General features: G+C 43.3%; 2 protein-coding genes across 4 annotated transcripts in view; one reads left to right on the top strand and one right to left on the bottom strand.

Annotated features, from left to right (window-relative positions):
* TTC21A (tetratricopeptide repeat domain 21A) overlaps positions 1-2,583 on the bottom strand; it is a 31,599-nt gene extending 29,016 nt beyond the window's left edge. Inside the window, exons 1-4 of one of the 3 annotated variants that reach the window (XM_033165230.1) lie at positions 2,349-2,583; positions 1,163-1,292; positions 710-823; positions 21-187 (exon numbers count right to left, since the gene is read on the bottom strand). In XM_033165230.1, the coding sequence (XP_033021121.1) occupies positions 21-187; positions 710-823; positions 1,163-1,292; positions 2,349-2,375 (438 nt within the window). In that variant the 5' untranslated portion in view covers positions 2,376-2,583. Of the gene's footprint in view, positions 1-20; positions 188-709; positions 824-1,162; positions 1,293-2,348 lie in introns of those variants that run through there. The other 2 variants (XM_033165228.1, XM_033165229.1) reach the window with 2 other exon arrangements.
* A 143-nt stretch (positions 2,584-2,726) lies between these two features.
* Positions 2,727-17,012, top strand: GORASP1 (golgi reassembly stacking protein 1). The gene is made up of 9 exons (XM_033165234.1): positions 2,727-2,891; positions 7,540-7,620; positions 9,453-9,656; positions 10,288-10,374; positions 11,589-11,719; positions 13,335-13,479; positions 13,923-14,058; positions 14,614-14,763; positions 15,552-17,012. The coding sequence occupies exons 1-9, from the start codon at positions 2,829-2,831 to the stop codon at positions 15,821-15,823; spliced, it is 1,269 nt and encodes a 422-aa protein (XP_033021125.1). The 5' UTR covers positions 2,727-2,828; the 3' UTR covers positions 15,824-17,012.
* Positions 17,013-17,529: the final 517 nt, after the last annotated feature.

Here is a 17,529-nt window from a genome sequence, read left to right as displayed (position 1 = left end):
CCTAATCCACTCCACTTTACCTCTCTTGCTCCATTAGACACTTTCAGCATTCTGTCAACATACTCCTTTGCTTTATCATTTTTATTCATGAGCCACAGAAACATTCCAGCATAATACAATGCATTACTTCCGGCAGTCTTCCGCACTTCCTTTAATTTGGTTTCCAAGTCCAAAACAGCAGAAGTATCTGAAAGTAAACAGGACGGGTGGTATTATATGCTACTCTTGTTATCCACTTGTCTGGTTTTCACGTATCACACAAGATAGGCCAACAAAGAAGCTCCTAGGGCTGATTCAAGGAAAACAATTTGGGGACGAAAGTTACATCATAAAGTGTGTAAGGTATGAAATACTTATAGAATTGCAGGTCTTTTTTCATGTTATGTTCTAAACGAGAATTGCATTTGAAACTGATGGAACTTATAAAGCTCTAGGTCTTGGTTGTTATTCCCAAAGTGTAGTTAATTTTAAGTGTAACTAGCAAAACTGTGCACTGAAGTTTTCCAGTTATCTCCTGGACTCTGTGTCTTCTGCCAACCTTCCATACTCAAGATACTCTCATACCCTCTTCTTGATTTATTTTTTACATTACCCCCACCCTCAATTTTCGTTTGATTGATTTTAATACTATTATTGGAAACACCATATTTCTCATTTCTGGCAACTAGTGATGAATGGCACAAAATGTATTTAATAGCACAGAACTTACCAACGTTTTCACATCTTTTGTGTGCATAAATGAGACCCAGGAGGCAACATAAGGAAACATCTACATGGCGCTTCCGGGCATTCTCTAGTAGTACAATGCCTTCTTGAATTCGGCCTGCAAGGATGTAATACAATTGACTCATGGGAGTGCCAGATTTTTAGGTGGGTTATCAGAATGGTAAAACAATACCAGAGATATACGCAAGCACAGTGCAGTTTCTGTTTTCACTTCCACACCACAATCTGGGGTCAGTTCCTAACGTGAAACTTAGTGTTTCCTAGCCTTTTATGTGCTCAGGTTTCATCTTTTTTTAAAGTTTCCAGTTCTCAGGTTACCTCAATATGCAGAACTCAGATGCATTTTAAAAACATCATTTAGCTCAACTAGGCTTTCACACTGTATTTTGTTTTTAGAAAGATGTACTTTCAAAGTTTATTGATTTAAAGTATTTACCAAGAAGCAATGTTCCAAAACCCTTGAAAAACAGCAGCACTGGATCATTAGCATGTTTTGCCAGTTCAATGTTTGTCACTTGAACAACATAGCTGAAGTATTTTTCTTGAAGATAGTACAGAATTTTAGCCTTGAGGGGGAGAGAAAATCATTACTTGCTTGTTTATTATGCATTTCATAAAAATTATATCCTAGTTTTGTAAAATTCCTCAAAGCAGTTTAGAAAAAGAATAAAACAATATTATTAGTAAACAAATAAAGCTTTCAAAAAAATTAAAACCAGCAATAAACTAAAAACACATCAGCATTCTAGATAACTGGGCAGGCTTAACCAAACAAATATGTTTAGTATGTGCTGAAGAGTACAGTGAAGGAACCTGCCCAGTATCAATAGGCAGGGAGTTCCAACGTGTAGGTGCAGCCACACTGATTTATTACAGATGTGGAATGGGTATTATGTGGCACCTGTAACAGTGCTAGTTCCCCAGACTGTAGCGGTTTAGAAGGCAAATATAAGGCGATCTCACAGCTAACAGGTCTCAGGTTATAAAGGGCTTTGTATACTAATAGTCCTGACCCTGTAGCAAATTGACAAGGAGTGCAGATCTTCCAGCACAAATGTTATACACTGGTAAGGTCTCACTCCTTTCAGCAATCGCACTGCAGTATTCCATACTTACTGCAGCTTCAGGTTCATTATTATTATTAATTGAATTTATATACTGCCCTATACCCGGGTCTCATGGTTGGTCTCTGCTTGAATCCAAGGTATAGGAGGAGCAAGACCTTTCTGTCGCAGGATCAGGTTGTATATGTGTGCCAATAAACAGTGTATATCATAAAGACACCGCAATCTCCGCTGCCCCACAGGCCAAGGAACCCAGACCCTGGGTAATCGTCTTGGACCGCTGGAATCTCGCCCCGCTCAGGTGGGGATGCTCAACACAAGATACAGGGCAGCGCATGGTGCACGCAGTGCTCCCTCTCCGCTTTATCTTCACAACAACCTTGTGAGGTAGGCAAGGCACAGCAAAGGAGGGGACGGAGCGGGCGAAATCCCGCGTAAGAACAGTCTACAGGAAAGGCAGGAGTTTAAACCTCCCACGAATTAATTACGGGGGCCTGGCACCAGCCACAGCCAAGCCATGAGGCGGATTCTCTCCCTTTGGGAAGGGAAAGGGAGTACCAAGGCCTGAGGGTCTTCGTCAGCCATGGCCGCCGACAGCAACCGCCTGGGCAACGTTCGAAACGCCAACCGCCACACCGGCACGCGCCGCCTTCCCTTCTCAAGACGAACACCTCGAGCAGCCAACCGCCGCCCGGCGTGCGTGGTGACCTTCGGCCACGCCCCTTCCCGCTCCCCGTTGCTAAGCCGCGTCTCGCCCTCCGGATCCTCCTCGTCATCTTTCTCGAGGCGCGAAGATCCCGCCTCCTTGTGGTACTACTGGTAGCCTGTCCGCGCTGGCCGTCACGTGGAGGGGACGCACTCAGCCTATAGAGCGCGAGCGCGTCGGCTGCTCTGTGGTCAGCTGCGTCCCTCCGCCAACCTCCTTCCCTCTCTGCGCATGCTCAGTCGGCGCTGCAGCGTTGGAACTTGGCAGCGGCGGCTGAGGGAGGATGAGGATGGCGTCGCCGGTGTCGCCTCCGAGCTCCTGAGGTGGCCCTCATGGGGCTGGGCTCCAGCTCCGAAGTCCCCGACGGGGGCTCCGAGGGATATCATGTGCACGGGGTAAGGGCGGGCGAGCTCCCCGGACGCGGTCGCTGAAGCAGCTGGAGGAGGAAAGAAAGCGCAGCTCGGCTTATATTCGTGACGGGGCGTTCGCCTTCCTCCTTCCATTTGTTGTCATTCAGTATTAGTGCCTTATCCCACGGAGCTCGCAGGCTCCGTCGGCGGTTTGTTACGGCCAGGTGGAACCTCCGCACGCAGAGGCAGTCTATCTGAGCGCCAGCGTCATAAGCGGAATCCTGCTGGAAAAGATCCTCCGAGGCCCGTGGATTCCAGTATTCGACCTCTCACAGTGGCCAACCAGATGCCCAAAAGCGCACAGGGCAGGCGGGCAGCACCCCTCTCCCACTGTTGCTCTCTTTCTTTCTTTCTTTTCCTTATCCTTTCTGTGCTTACTAAGGTGGAGGCTTCATGTAGCCATTGTGGTTGGTAACCATTGGCAGATGAATCCTCTTGAGCGCTCCCACCCACCCACCCACTAACCCTGTAAAGTCATCAGCCATAGCTGTCTCTTGTAATGGTGAAATTGTTTACTGATTTCCATTATTTATAGGCTGGCCTATAACATAAAAAAGGTCTGGCTCACGCAATAAAAGCAATGCAGTAATTGCACTAAAAATAGAATAAGTGCAACATTAAAGCATTCCCCAATTAAGATGGCCATGCATTCCTTAAATTCCATGTGAATTCCACACATATTGTCTTGTGTAAAATAAATGTGTTACCTCCAAAAATTGATGGATGTATCTTGAGTTGTGAGAAGTGTTAGAAACTGAGATATGAAAGCTAGGAGCTAAGTGGCACCTTAAACCTAGGTTATGGGCGCAACAACGGAATGTCAGCGCACTTTTTATAACTAGAATACAAAGCTGGAAATGAATGAGCTGCAGCTAAAATCTTACGTTCATTTTTCACATGGGCTAGTCCTCATTTGACGACTGCAAACAACAAAGCCACGCTTCCCCTGCCCCCCCCCCAATATTCTTAAGAGGGTCTTTTATCCAGTACTCAGAGAATGTCTGGAAGTGGGGGGGGGGGCAGAAAAAGGTCCTCCTTCCCTTCCACTCTGCAGTTTTAATCTGAAATCTTAGGCGCAGTACTGCGCCCATAGAGCTCAAAAACTGCTTGCGCTAATGAAATTCCTTGTCGCAAAATGCGCCTAGAACAATGGGAGTTTTGAACGCTGATTGTGAGAGAGTGAAGCTAACTGATCTCTGTTAAACTTTCTCCACACCGTGCTTGATTCCTCTGTCGACGCCATTTAAAACAGTATCATACCACTTTAAAAGAGTCATGGCTTCCCTCAAAGAATATTGAGAACTGTAGTCAGCTGAGAAGATCAAGAGAGTTGTTAGGAGGCCCTTATTACCCTCACAGAGGTGCAATTCCCAGAGTGGTTTAACAATCATTCCTTCTCCATACTGACCTCTTGAATTACATGCTTGATTCATTTTCATCATCATGTCATCTTAATGCTGTGGTTTTGGGTTATGGTGGGGGAAAGTGTGCTGGATTAAAGAGAGCTTTGGTCATATTCAAATGGACAGTTTTTCAGTTTAAATGAAAACCTCATCCATTTAAAAAGAAGTTATAAGATACTTATTTATGGAGGGAGGGGTTTACCAGTTCTCAATGGTTATCAGCTGTAAAAGTGAAATGAAACCTCCATGTTCACAAAGGCTGAGAACATACAGCAGGGGTATACTTTTGCTTGTAGATGTCAGAGACATTTGACTGGCCTAGAATGCTACATCAGAGGAACTATATCAGATGATCAGGGCTATAAAGCCCTGTCAAGGTGGTTCACATCATTTAACAAAATAATACAATACAAACCTCATATAAAAACCAGCAGTACAGTAGAATGAAAGGGCAGCGGGAATAATAACAGAAATGATGGAGCCACCACTGTGAAGGCCCTCTGGTACCCACAGCCCTGAGAGATTTTATCATCAGGTCTGCAAGTGGGGCCTCTGTGGTCAATCTTAAGGCCAGGGCAGGCTCATATGGGTGCATATGATCCTTCCAGCTGCTTAGTGCTTAAAAAGTAACAGCTAGTACTGTGAATTTGAAGCACACTTTACCAACCCGTGCAGTTGGTAATTCATGTTAATGTGTAGAAATTATTGCACTGGATTGGTCTCCCCTTCCCCTTCCATCTGCTCAGTACTCATGCCCTGTGAATGTTCTAGAATGGTATACATTGTCTCTTCAAATATGTTCCTGTGGGAGAGAATGGTTAACAGGTCTAGCTTGGAATGAAGTGTGGTACACTCTGATTTGCCTGTTCTGTGCAGAAGTGATGAACTACAACTGCGTAATGTTCTGCTGCATTCTATTTTCTTTTTCAGGGAAAGCTGTGTAAATAAGGTCTCTCCCCAGGGCTGTGCATTTGCTGTTTATAGTCTTGTGGAATCTGTCTTCTGTTGCAGAACATGGCACACTGAGAATAGAAGCTTTCAGTAATCCTTAAACCAGTTCCTACTTTTTTTGTTTGTGGAGGGAACCTTGAAAAATTGGGGCTCAGACATATATGGGGGGGAGCCAGCGTGGTGTAGTTGTTAAGAGCGGTAGACTCGTAATCTGGGGGACCGGGTTCGCATCTCTGCTCCTCCACATGCAGCTGCTGGGTGACCTTGGGCTAGTCACACTTCTCTGGAGTCTCTCAGCCCCACTCACCTCACAGAGTGTTTGTTGTGGGAGAGGAAGGGAAAGGAGATTGTTAGCCGCTTTGAGACTCCTTCGGGTAGTGATAAATCGGGATATCAAATCCAAACTCTTCTTCTTCTTCTTCTTCTTCTTCTTCTTCTTCCACTGGTCAGTGGATGAAGTGCTATTTCCTTGTCCAGCACTCTCTCCCATAGTTAATTATCTTTGCCCTATGACACTCCTTGGCTCATAGCCTGACTATCCAGTTATGATGCTCTTTCCTCTTCTGTTTGTGTGCAAAAATCTTTGGTTCCTTTGGAAACCAAGAGCTCTGGAGAAAAATAAACTGTTAAAAATAACTTCATGCAGATGTGCACTGCATAATTCTAACAGAATGTATATTCCCAAAGGAGCTAAGCCTTGCCCCTGTGTTTTTTAAAAGTCTGCTGAAAACAGTGTTGCTTCAGTGGCCATTCTTAGAGTAAATTTTCTAAATGTGGGTGTTTATTGTGGGATTAGTGCTCCTCATGCGTGCAAGTTTTGCTTTTTGATTTGCAGTGTCCACACATTGTTGGTATCAAACTGCCAACCTTTATTCCCCCATCACAGAGAAAATCTGGTATTAAAAAAAAAAAAAACCCCGTTGTTGCCAACAAGCCATTTGGAATATCTCTCCCTGTTTGGAAGCACTATATGCCTTGCCTTCCAGCTGCTTTTACTACTTCAAAATGGTACATTCTGATGCTTCTCTTACCATCACTGTACCTTAAAACAAAATTTGTAAGCCAGTTTGAACTAATGTTTAACATAGAAAAATGAAATATAAATACATACAATACATATAATAGAATGGGTTGGGCCACATTAATTTCACATAGGTCTTATTAAAATCAGTGATGGGTTGGTTGTGGCTTAAGTCCCATTGGTTTTAATGAGAATTAAATGCAACTAATGTGCAACTGGATCCAGCCTCTGTAGTGCTTAGCTATGCTTGTGGTTTTTTTCTGGTTCTTACACAGTCTTAGCAAATCACATTTGTACACGTTGTCATTCAGTAAATCTACCACAAACAGCTTCTGATTGTAGATGAATAATCTGAGAGCACAAGAACTACATTGTTTTATTGTTAAAGCTAAGCATGTCTTTCTACCTGACAGTTGGTGTCTGGCTGAGAAATTACTTGGGATCCCTTGTGTAAGCCACACTGTGCTTCCTGTAGGTGCAATAAATATTGATATTTCCTGGTTGCAGTTGGAAATAGGTGGGCTGTGCATTTCTTTGTAATTTCTGCCCAGCCCATTTGTGCAACAAAAGGCTTATATAGATAAAAGTTAATTGTGACGTATACCAGTCTGGTGCTCCCAACTTTGCCTGTAGAGCTTAAAAGCACATCCAGCATGGAGGCAGCAGCAGATTGGTATTTCCCAGTTGGTGTTTTGTACACAGCTTATACCTGGTCTGCTCTTTGAAGGAAGAGCTTAAAAGTTTCTTCCTGTGACTTGCACTGTCTCTCTGCTGTGTACTTTGTCTTCCATGGGTTTCCTCTTTGACTGTTGTGAAACTGCGTCTCTTAGATGCATGTTTTATTTTGGGAAGTGATGTAACTGAGCGGTGGAGCACCAGTTTCAATTCCCAATATCTCCAGGTAGTATTGGGAGAGACTCCTGTCTGACACCCTGTGGAGCCACTGGCCATCAGTGTAGTCAATACTGAGCTAGATGGACCAAAAGTCTGCATTTCAAAGTTCCTTTTGGCTTCTGTTTGGCTAGGGAGGAGAGGGGTTCTGAGCAATACATCTATCCTGTTTGTTAGGATGGTTGGCTGTGGTATTTTCTTTTTGCTCTAGGCCAGTATAACCTCTCCCAGCTGCCAAAAGACAGTTCATAAGCATGCTTGGTATGAATACTTTTTGCATTACATAATTTAGAAAATGTTTGCTTACACTGACTTTTCTTTTCTTTTCATTTGGTTCGTCTATATGTAAAACTCTGCCATTTTTCAGGTTCAGGAAAACTCCCCTGCTCAGCAGGCTGGACTGGAGCCGTTTTTTGATTTCATCCTCACAATAGGACACACCAGACTGGTAAGTAGCTAAACAAAAGTCATTGGTTGTTGTTTTTTTAATGCTGAGCTCTAACAGGTAAGTATGTTGATGATGTACTATAAATAAGTGCATCCCAAAGCATGACCTCAAGGCACATGAAGCTGCCACTTTTTCTGAAGCTAAGTAGGTCTGTTCAGTGCTTGGATGGCAGATTTCTGCCCCCCAAAAAACAACAACAACACAAAAGTATGACAGCATGTATGTTGCCTAGAACTCTGTGGTGGAAAAAAGTTGATGCGTAAGTGGAACTAATGAATTAATAAATTAAAACTAGGAGTCAGCAAGTAGAACTGCCCGATAGGCACAGACCACTTGGGAGATATGTGCTGTGGTTCTGCCCAGCTGCTCATGTTTCCTTCTTGGAAGGCCCTTCTAAAAAAACATAGAAGGACTCTACACTGTTGCAGGTTCATTTGCCTGGAAGTTTAGTCATAAGGGAGGCTGCCCTTATGCAGGGCTTGGTTGGTCATAGTACCTGTGACTCAGAATGGCAGAGTGTAAACTTGCAAGCAGGTCCTTCCCACTGATGGCCATGGAAGCATCTGAAATGGCTGGCTGTGAGTTCCTGTGTGAACAAAGGTTCCAGGTTTTTGACTAACTTGTGCGTCTGAGTTTGCATGAGAATAAGGGTAGTTCTGTGATTAAGTTTCTTTTTTTAAAAAAAAAAATCTGTTCGAGTAGCAGAATTCCATCCTTTACATATGTCTGTTTGTCTTGGAAGTTCTGATCGTGGATGTAACGGACAGGCCATATTGGGGTCTGGAAAGGAGATTTCTCCTGGTATCAGATATGTCCCAACCTCTCAAGCAAATGGCTGGGTACACTTGCTCAAGTTGGGATCTGTTTGTGCTGCAAACATCTCTAGTTCATCAGAGCTGGTGGGTGTGTTGCACTGTGGAGAGAAGGGAAGGAGGGTGTTGACCTGTTTCCATGTCACAAAACTAGTTTCCAACACTTGTTCAAATATCACCCTGTAAATAATTAACATATTTGAAGCTGCTTGGCCCACATACATTATGGCCACCAAATATACTTTGTTTCATTTGATAAAGGCATGGCAAATGGTGGTGTTTATTTTTTGCACGTTACTTTTATGACCTAACCATGCTTGATTAGAAGCAACTCCTGTTTATTTCAGAGGGATTTGCTTTGAAATAAGTACGTCTATTGTTAAATGTCCTAAATGCTGCATGACTAAAAGCTCACAAATGGGGTATAAAGGCCACAGCCCTCCTCCTGTTGTGGTCTCCAGAACCTGGTATTCAGAGGTACTGGCATATTGCCTTAGCTGTATGGAACCTCTGTTTTCAGTTGGGGCTGTTCATTTAAAAAGTGCTTTCCAATAAACTTAACAGAATTTATTGCTTCAAGAAGTGCTGTATTTATTTTTATTGCTGTTCTGCTCCTCCAGTGCATTCTCATGGAAAAGCAGGCAGGAGATTAATAAAATAAATTCATCTTAAGTTAGTGGCCATAGCACATCTTGTGGGTGGCAGTTCCATAAGGTATTAGGAAATATCCACTTTATGGAAGGCAAGTTGATACTTCAACCTCAATTTATGCAGCTACTGGCCTGTCCCTCCACATAGCCTCTGTGAATCTTTAAACAGGTTTCAGCCCTGTTTAGGGAAGTTTTTAATGTTTGATGTTTTATAGTGATTTTGCTATTCTGCTGGGAGCCACCCAGAGTGGTTGGGGAAACCACTTTAAAAATTATCAAAAAAAATTGTTTGTTGTTGGCCTAACAGTCTGTTGGCTACTGTCCAGAAGCAAACCTCTTATATTTCCTTTCCTTCCTTTCTTTTTTTGAGAACAAAGAAGGCGACATCTTAAAAGATCTGCTGAAAGCCAATGTTGAGAAGGCTGTGAAACTGGAGGTGTACAACATTAAAACGATGAAAGTGCGTGAAGTGGAGGTGGTCCCCAGCAACATGTGGGGAGGGCAGGGACTCCTGGGAGCCAGCGTGAGGTTCTGTAGCTTCCAAAGAGCCAATGAGCATGTGTGGCATGTGCTGGTAAGTAGGAAATGATGGTTGTGCATTGTCACTTCCTTACTCTGTCACTTTGAATTTGGGGTTTGCTTGTTTTATCCCAAGAAAGAATCCTTCAGCAAAGAGTTTTGTGGCACCTTAAAGACTAACCAGTTTTATTGTAGAATATAGTGTTAGCCTTTAAGGTGCCACAAGACTCTTTGCTGTTTTTTCTGCAACAGACTTAACATGGGAACCCCTTTGGTGAGCGGATTTTCAGATGGTCAGCTCTGGGCTTATTTTCTTCATCCCCCTCCCCTTTCATGGTGATATTTTTTGAATAAAGGCATCATTTGTCAAACTTCTTCTCCTGCAGGGAAACATTTCCACATTGACTTGTCTGCACATTGCAGAGCATTCTAGGGTGCACCAGATGGTGCCCATTTCCCTCCTCCCCAGGAAAAAGTGTTTTCCTAGCATGCACTCACCTCTGCCATGCTGGGTGGATCTGGTAACAGTGGACAACTTTCCTGGAATTGGTCTGCTATTATCTCTTATTGAGGATGAGCTTGCAAGGGTTTCTGGGAACATTGTTTGCAAACAACCAGATACAGGCTTTTTGCTGCTTGATTTGTTGACTGGATGTAGGTAACATAACTGATCAATGTCTCTCTAGGATGTGGAACCGGCTTCCCCAGCAGCGCTAGCTGGCCTGAAGCCGCACACTGATTATATTGTTGGATCGGATCAGATACTGCAGGAGGTAAAGTGAGTCATTAGTTGCACCATTGGCTGAATGGGGGGGGGGTGTTAAACAGTTTTCAGTGATTGCTGCTGCAATCTCATAGCCACTTACCCAGGAGAAAGCCCCATTTAATTCAGCTTCAGAGTAGATATGCCTATAATTGCACTATGATCATTGTAGCAAGTATTCCCCAGGCTTAAGCTATTCTACACATGCAGTCTCCTTTCCAGTTTCTTTGCTTTGGGACTAGATATAAATTTCTCTGTGCAAAATGTTTAGCTCCGTCTTTAAATATTCACCCACTCTTGTTCTCAAGGGTTGGGAAAGCTGAATGCAGAAATAAAGAGAAGAAAAGTTGGATCTATCTCTACAGATATTTCAGTTAGACCCAGGGTGGAGAATTGGCCCAACTCTGCATGCCGTTTTGACAGATGGTTGGGGCTGGGAGGGCAGCAAGGGAAAAGAGGAGCCAAATCGAAAAAGCACTGAATTCAAGTTGAGGTTGCAAAGGAAGGGTTCAGATTTAGTTACCAATCCTCCCATTTGAATTTGGCTTTGTCTGTCTTGCACTTGACGTCAGGTGACAGCATGGCTTGGCTGAAATGACTTGGGCTGGGGAGTTCTGCACTGCTGAGCTAAAGGTGTTTTGCACAGAGGATCGATGGCAGTAGTGGAGAGGTTTAAAACCAACAGTCCTATAAGGAGTTACATCCACTCCTGCTCAATACCATTTCATGGGTGATCTTCCTACTTTCGCCAAGCACCTGCTGCCCCCTCCTGCATTTGCACTTGCGGTTTCAAACCATCCTGCCCTACACAGAAGCAATGGTGGAACCTGTGGCCCTCTAGATGTTGAACTCCAACTACCATCAATCCTAACCTGCATGGTCAGTGGTCAGGGATGAGAATTGTAGTCCAGCAACAACTGAAGGGCCACAGATTCACCATTCTGGCTTTAACTGCTTCATATCTTGTCCTCTTTTCTGCCCTGTCCATAGCACATGGAAGTTTGGCTGATTAATGCAATGACCCGTTTCCTGCTGCTTTGTACTTTGGCAGCTACCTATAGGACACCTTGTGAAGGGGATAACCAAATAACATGCTGCTAATTCTAGCTAGTCATTCTTTGTCCTACACAGCAACAGGACACCTGGAAAGCAGGTAATGGCGGGCAGGGAGATGTTCTAGAGTGCAGCTGTTGGGTTGATGACAGTCTTCTATTTTTCTCTCAGTCAGAAGATTTTTTCTCACTGATTGAAACCCACGAGGGGAAGCCGTTGAAACTGATGGTCTATAACACAGAAGCTGATTCCTGTCGAGAGGTTTTTGTAACCCCCAATGGAGCCTGGGGTGGAGAAGGAAGGTATGGATTTGTGAGTGAGAGGATAGTCTGTTAATGAGGTCAAGGCTTACTTATCACAGTATGCTTTCCTGTACATTGGTGTGAAGATGTTTAGCCCCATGGGATCCAGTGTGGGAGAATTATGCACCCTAGAAAGCTATTACAGTTCCTGTGTTTTGTGTTATCACTGTTGAACACTTGCCTTGGCACCAACACAACACAGAAACAGCAGTTCTCACCCAGGGGGTTTATCTTCTTTGTGTTGATTGATGTGTTAGGGATGGAGCAGAGGAGGGTTAGCAGGCAGCCTAGAAACAAAATCTGAGGTGGTCGTGGTTCAATGAGAGATGGGGTGGCTGTTCAGAAATAAACCAGTGATAAAGGTGTGCAACCGAGGGGGCATATTTTCTTTACTGGTCACACCAACTGCACTCGGCCCCTGATCCCGACTGCCATATTTCCTTATGGTCCTTTGCATGTGGTTCAGGTGTGAGCCAATTCACATTGATACTAAGCCTCAAGCAGTGTGGAGGTACCTTTTGTGAAATACAGGTATGTTTGAACTAGGTGGGAGAAACTGCTCCTAATGGTCCCCCACTCCACCCCACCCCCTGCTTTTGAGCTAAGAGCCAAGAGGAAGTGCGCATACGCTGGATTTTGGAGTTTCTACCCCCCTCACCTACCTGTATTTTCCTGCAAGTTTAGGGCAGACTGTCTCTTTTTCCTATCCTGTTGCCATTCAGGCTTCAGTAAGTAGGGGACTCGGTTCATGAATATGTATTTTAGTCCTGTGTAAATGACCAAGGGGCAGCCTGGCCCTTTATAAACAATTCCAGTTTACTCAGCTTTCATTTCCTAGGTTACTGCAGTACACGAGCTGAGGGAAGTTTGTCATCCCACAAGGGAGTTGAGGAAATCTGGCAGTAATTTTAACACTAGATTCCAATTTTCCAAGGTAAACAGCACCTTTATTGGTTATGTGGCACTCATTCTATTGATTGGACAGAGCCACCTGTCAATCAGAACACACTGGGTCAAGAGTCTTTAAAACTGGAATGTTGCCAGCATTCCGTTGCTCCTCTGACCATCCACAATGCTATGCTACTTGGGAAGAGTCCTTTTTGTAAGTTGCTGCATTAGGATAGAGAGACTTGAAATGTTTCTTTCATGCAGCATTCTGCCGTTTCCCTTTTGACACCCTAAAACCTCAACAAAAAATCCTCTTGAAAGTGGCTGTTGAGGTCTGGTGTGACTGCTTACCAGACACAGTGCCTCCCTGCAATGCCTAGGTCTCTCTGGTGCCATGGTATTTATTTGTGCTGAGGAAAAAGTTGAGGAAAGCAAGCTTCCCTGCTTCCTGGGGGTGAGTGCGGACTGGAAGCTTCGTAACTAATATACATCACTTATAGCCTTAAGACTTGTCTCTGCCCCAAAGTTAAGAGGGACCAAGGAGGGCTGCACTCTCCAGTTTAGAGAGATAGGAGCTACACCTGTTCGCAGGGGAGGGAAATCTCTTGGGCTCTCCTTTACAACTTCTACTTGTGATCTGAGTCAAATAGGCTTCTGTCAGTTACTTTGAAAACAAAATTTTCAATGGTGCAAGCTTGTTTCTTCTTTTATTTACCTTCTTGTACAGTTTAGGGTGCGGCATTGGATATGGCTATTTGCACAGAATTCCAACACAGCCTTCTATACCAAAGAAAAAGACAGAAGCTGGTCCCCCTTCTCCTTTGCTCTTGGGAGACACACCTCCTGAACCACCAACCAATGGCTATACAGAGGTAGGCATTTCACAGATGACTGCAGGGTTTGTGGGTGCTGCTATTTTTAATATGCAAAGGGCAGGGCTCAGCTGCTGTAATACTCCCAGGAATTATCGGCAGCTCACATACCTTCTCTCCACCTACTCACTTTTGTTCCTTCCTCCAGAGGGCTATGACATGTCCCACTTACCTGCCTGGAAGCTAGGTTACATTCTTCTTGAGCATCTGTGGACACCATTGTGCAGGGTTTGCTGGGCTGATTGGCTTGCATTGCACTTCTGGGTCAGAGGGGAAAGCAGCCTTTCCTCCTTGGAAACTCTGCCCAGGGTGAGGTTATAATATAAGCCTCTGGCCCTCTAATGAGGTCATGTCATCTGCCCACTTTGTAGTTGCTTTGCTTAGTGATAATGAACGTGTTCCTTGTTCTGAAGCATGCAACTCTGTTTTATAAATTATTTCAGGCTCCTCTGTTAGCACCAAACCCCCAAAGCGAAGAACCTGCAAGCTTAGAGTACAGCACAGATCAAAGTGTAAATATGTATTCAGTAGAAAATTCTCTTCAGCCTCCTCCTCCTGTGCAGAGAGTCATGGATCCAGGTAATCTGTTCACCTGTGGACCTTTAGAGCATAAAAGTTGGGTGACTGGTTTTTATATGCAGGTTCATATGTGCAGAAATTCTGCAATGAAGAAGAGCTGTGTTGACTTTTGACTTTGAAGATTGTAGCCTGCTCATGGGGAGAGGAACAATGTAGGGCAATGATGGGAATACTAACTCGACTGTGGTGCTGTCCAACTCCTGCAGTAACAGGATCCTTCAGAATCTCACCTACCACTCCATGAGTCATAAGCCTACGAACAGAGATGGGTGGGGGGGGGGGTTAGGAATACCTTTGTCAAGGCACTTGTCAAAGTAAGAATGACTTCGTGCCGTGCTTCCAGAAGGGTCAGATAACACCTTCCACTGATTTCAGCATATTTGTATCAGGCTGTTCATGGCTAACAGAGGGGTAAGCAGAGGTCTCTTGGTGGCATTCTAAGTTACAAGTCATTTTGGTGGTAGCTAGGAACAGGAAAGAAATTTCACCTTTAAACAATTTATTTCTCTTGTAAATTATTGGCTGTACTTTTCTCTCTTCCCCATTGCTTTCCAGGTTTTATAGATATGTCTGGAGCTTCTTTTCCTGAATTAATTGACTTAGTGAAAACAGTCAAGGTGCCTTCCTCTGCTTCTTTCAACTTGCCAGACACTGTTGCAGCAACTGATAGCTTGGTATCTAACAACGGAATTGAGTCACACTTTGGTAAGCAAGCACTTTGGTAATTCAAACACAAACATCATTTACTTTAAATGTTTGTGCTTAAACACAAAAGATTGTAGCATTTACTACATGGGTCTTAGTAAAACTTGGCAATTTTTAGACTCCTTTATAGTGTTTATAATGAGAAAGTAAAGGTAAATAAGAAGTAGGCAAACCCACAACCAACTTATTGATTGTGTGATCAGCTTTAATACCTCCTTACTAAATTCTAGTTACTGACAATAATTTTTTTACAAAAATAAAGAATCTTCTGGCATTATAAAGACTAAGGACAATATGAAACATTAGTGTATTCAGGGTAGCCCTGTTGAAATCAGTGTTACAATTAGAAAAGGGAAAAAGGGTGCCTCTGAGCCTAGGGATTTGTTTTCAGTGCCAGGATCTAACTGAGTTGAATATTGTTTCATGCAAAAGTGCACTTCTGGTTCCTTTCTTCGTTCCAGCAGACTAATTTAGCTGAGAAATTTTTTGTTATAGTTAAAAATCTTGCTCTTCTACTGCAAGACACAGAGCAATCTACCAGTACATACCTGTACATCCTGATCTGCCCTCCTATTTTAAATAAGCTAGTTAAAATCTGATCTGTTTGTTGGGTAAGCATGGAAGAAGACACAATTGCTCATAATTTAGCAGGCTTAATTCTGGAGAGTACATGGTAGCTTAGTTACTGATTTCATGCTGCTTTCTTCAGTTACCTGCAGGAGCTTCATGTTTTGAGAATGACAGGCATTGTTTTTTTCTGTAATTAGATTTTGACTCCTGCTTTTCAGACCAGGCCTCTGTTCCAGTTTCAGAAGATTCAGTGTCTTATGCAGAGGGCTCAAGTTCTCAGCCAGAGTTGGATGAAACGCATTCAGGTTCTGCTTTGCCATCCCTTCCTGTGGATATCTGTGTAAATGCAACATCTAAAGCTGATGGTGGTGCTCAAGAAACACTTCTGCTTTTAGATGGGACTGAGAGCCTGCAAATGACCAAAGCCTTACAACCCGACAGTGAAGATGAAAAGACCAAGGAATTGACAGAAGAAACTGTACAGATCTAGTGCTAAAAGTGACAGCACTTGCTATTAGCTGTGAGGATATTGGTACCAGACAATAAGGCTTTTGATGCCCAGTGACATCCATTGTGTTGCTATATTACAGCAATGCTGCAAGAATTCAAGCTGTTTTCAGCGGCCTTGAGCCAGCCTGTCATTGTTTGATAGGTTTCAACATCTGCAACTACTGCTCAGCAATAACACTGATAATTTAACTTGGAATAAGTTCTTTAAAAAAGCTGTTTTGTGTGAAGAATTTGCTGTCTGCCCAAAAGGTAATAGCAAGACTTTTAGTTTTTTTTAAAAAATGCAGCTAGTAAGCACACAATGGCTTGATTTTAGCAGAACCTTTTAGCCCTCTTTCTAGGTTTCAATTTTAATTGTGACAACTGTTCACCTTGATTTTATATGTCAAAATATTTACTGTTAAAAATTCCCAAATAACGCTTTACAATTTGACTCTCTGGGCACCCATGTAGAAGAGGCTAATGTGTTTTCAACTTCCAAGGCTGTAATCCAGCACTTCCCTCTCTCCAGGTTACAGTACTTCCTTGCAGAAGAGGTGCTACAGTATTCTTAACACCATCCCTGGCACATGCAGGTGGGTTGGGATAGACCCCACAATCCTCCTCCTTTAGTCAATGCCACATTAAAGTTATCTGGGAGACAGGGAGGTGCATGCAGACCTCTCGACTATACACATGCCAAAGAGGTAGGAAATGAACCCAAACAGTTACTTTATTCTCCTATTGGGTACCTTACTTATTAGAAATCTCTCTTGAAAGAATAGTTTCAAGGTGAACGTAAGCAATTTATAGTTTTATACTTGGGGTTAGATGTGGCTGAAATATTTCTTCTGAGCCTCTGCAAATTAAAGGTGGTGATTCTAAACATGCATGCATGGTAAAATAATTGAATTTTAATTTTTGTTTTCAAATTAAGTGTGTTCTAATGACAGATATGTGTTGACTTGAGCAAATAAGCTAGTATCATGTAGGCCAGCACCCCTGATGGCGAGACTGTTGCTTTTCAGGGAAGCTGATTCCTCTCCTGAGCTCTGAACATGGCTTTATTCAATATGAATAACAGATGTTCTATATCACATTAGCTGTGTTGAATGGTATATTTCGAAATGGTTTTTGATTCTCTGCTTCTGTTTGTTGATGGTTAAAAATAAACCATTTTTGGAAAATAATTGTTAAAAGTACTCCCAGCAGAAGTGAAGTTGCCATTTTGGTCCTGCTTATTATTCACTAGCTCCTAGAATAATGTGCGATCCAAACTCTCGATCTGCCACAATAGGTGTCTTGATGTAGCTCTGCCAGAGCAAGTCCCCCACCCACTGTAACCTAAGTTGGTGCAAAGTCATCGCCCCCAAGGGAAATAACTAGGGCAAGGAGATACATCTATTCCAAACCCTTTTCAGGTCAGTCTCGTGACCTAGGGCCCAGTCCTCAAAACTCCCCCCCGCCACTCATCAGCCAGCAGTAACACCTTCCAAAGTGTTCTATTCAGAGTTTGGAATAGGAATAACAACTCCTGAGAGCCAGGATTATCTTGCACACCTTGTATTTCATGGATTCAGAGCTTGGAGAACTAGGCAAAGATATTTTAAAAAAAACCAACCAACACTGAGAACAAGAAGTAAACATTGGTACTAAAGTTCCTTCCCTATAGAGAGGAAGGGGATCCTGTGTGGGTTGTCAATGCTC

The sequence above is a fragment of the Lacerta agilis genome, chromosome 12, assembly GCF_009819535.1.
Source record: "Lacerta agilis isolate rLacAgi1 chromosome 12, rLacAgi1.pri, whole genome shotgun sequence".
In the NCBI taxonomy this organism is placed as follows: domain Eukaryota; kingdom Metazoa; phylum Chordata; class Lepidosauria; order Squamata; family Lacertidae; genus Lacerta; species Lacerta agilis.
Note: the sequence above shows the minus strand (reverse complement) of the source record. Positions and strands in the feature narration are given on the sequence as shown.

Coding starts and splice junctions, on each gene's coding strand:
- GORASP1 (XM_033165234.1), top strand. CDS start 2,829: ATGGGGCTGGGCTCCAGCTCCGAAGTCCCCGACGGGGGCTCCGAGGGA. Junction 11,720..13,334: donor GCCTGGGGTGGAGAAGGAAG/GTATGGATTTGT, acceptor CTTCTTGTACAG/TTTAGGGTGCGGCATTGGAT. Junction 14,764..15,551: donor CGGAATTGAGTCACACTTTG/GTAAGCAAGCAC, acceptor CCTGCTTTTCAG/ACCAGGCCTCTGTTCCAGTT.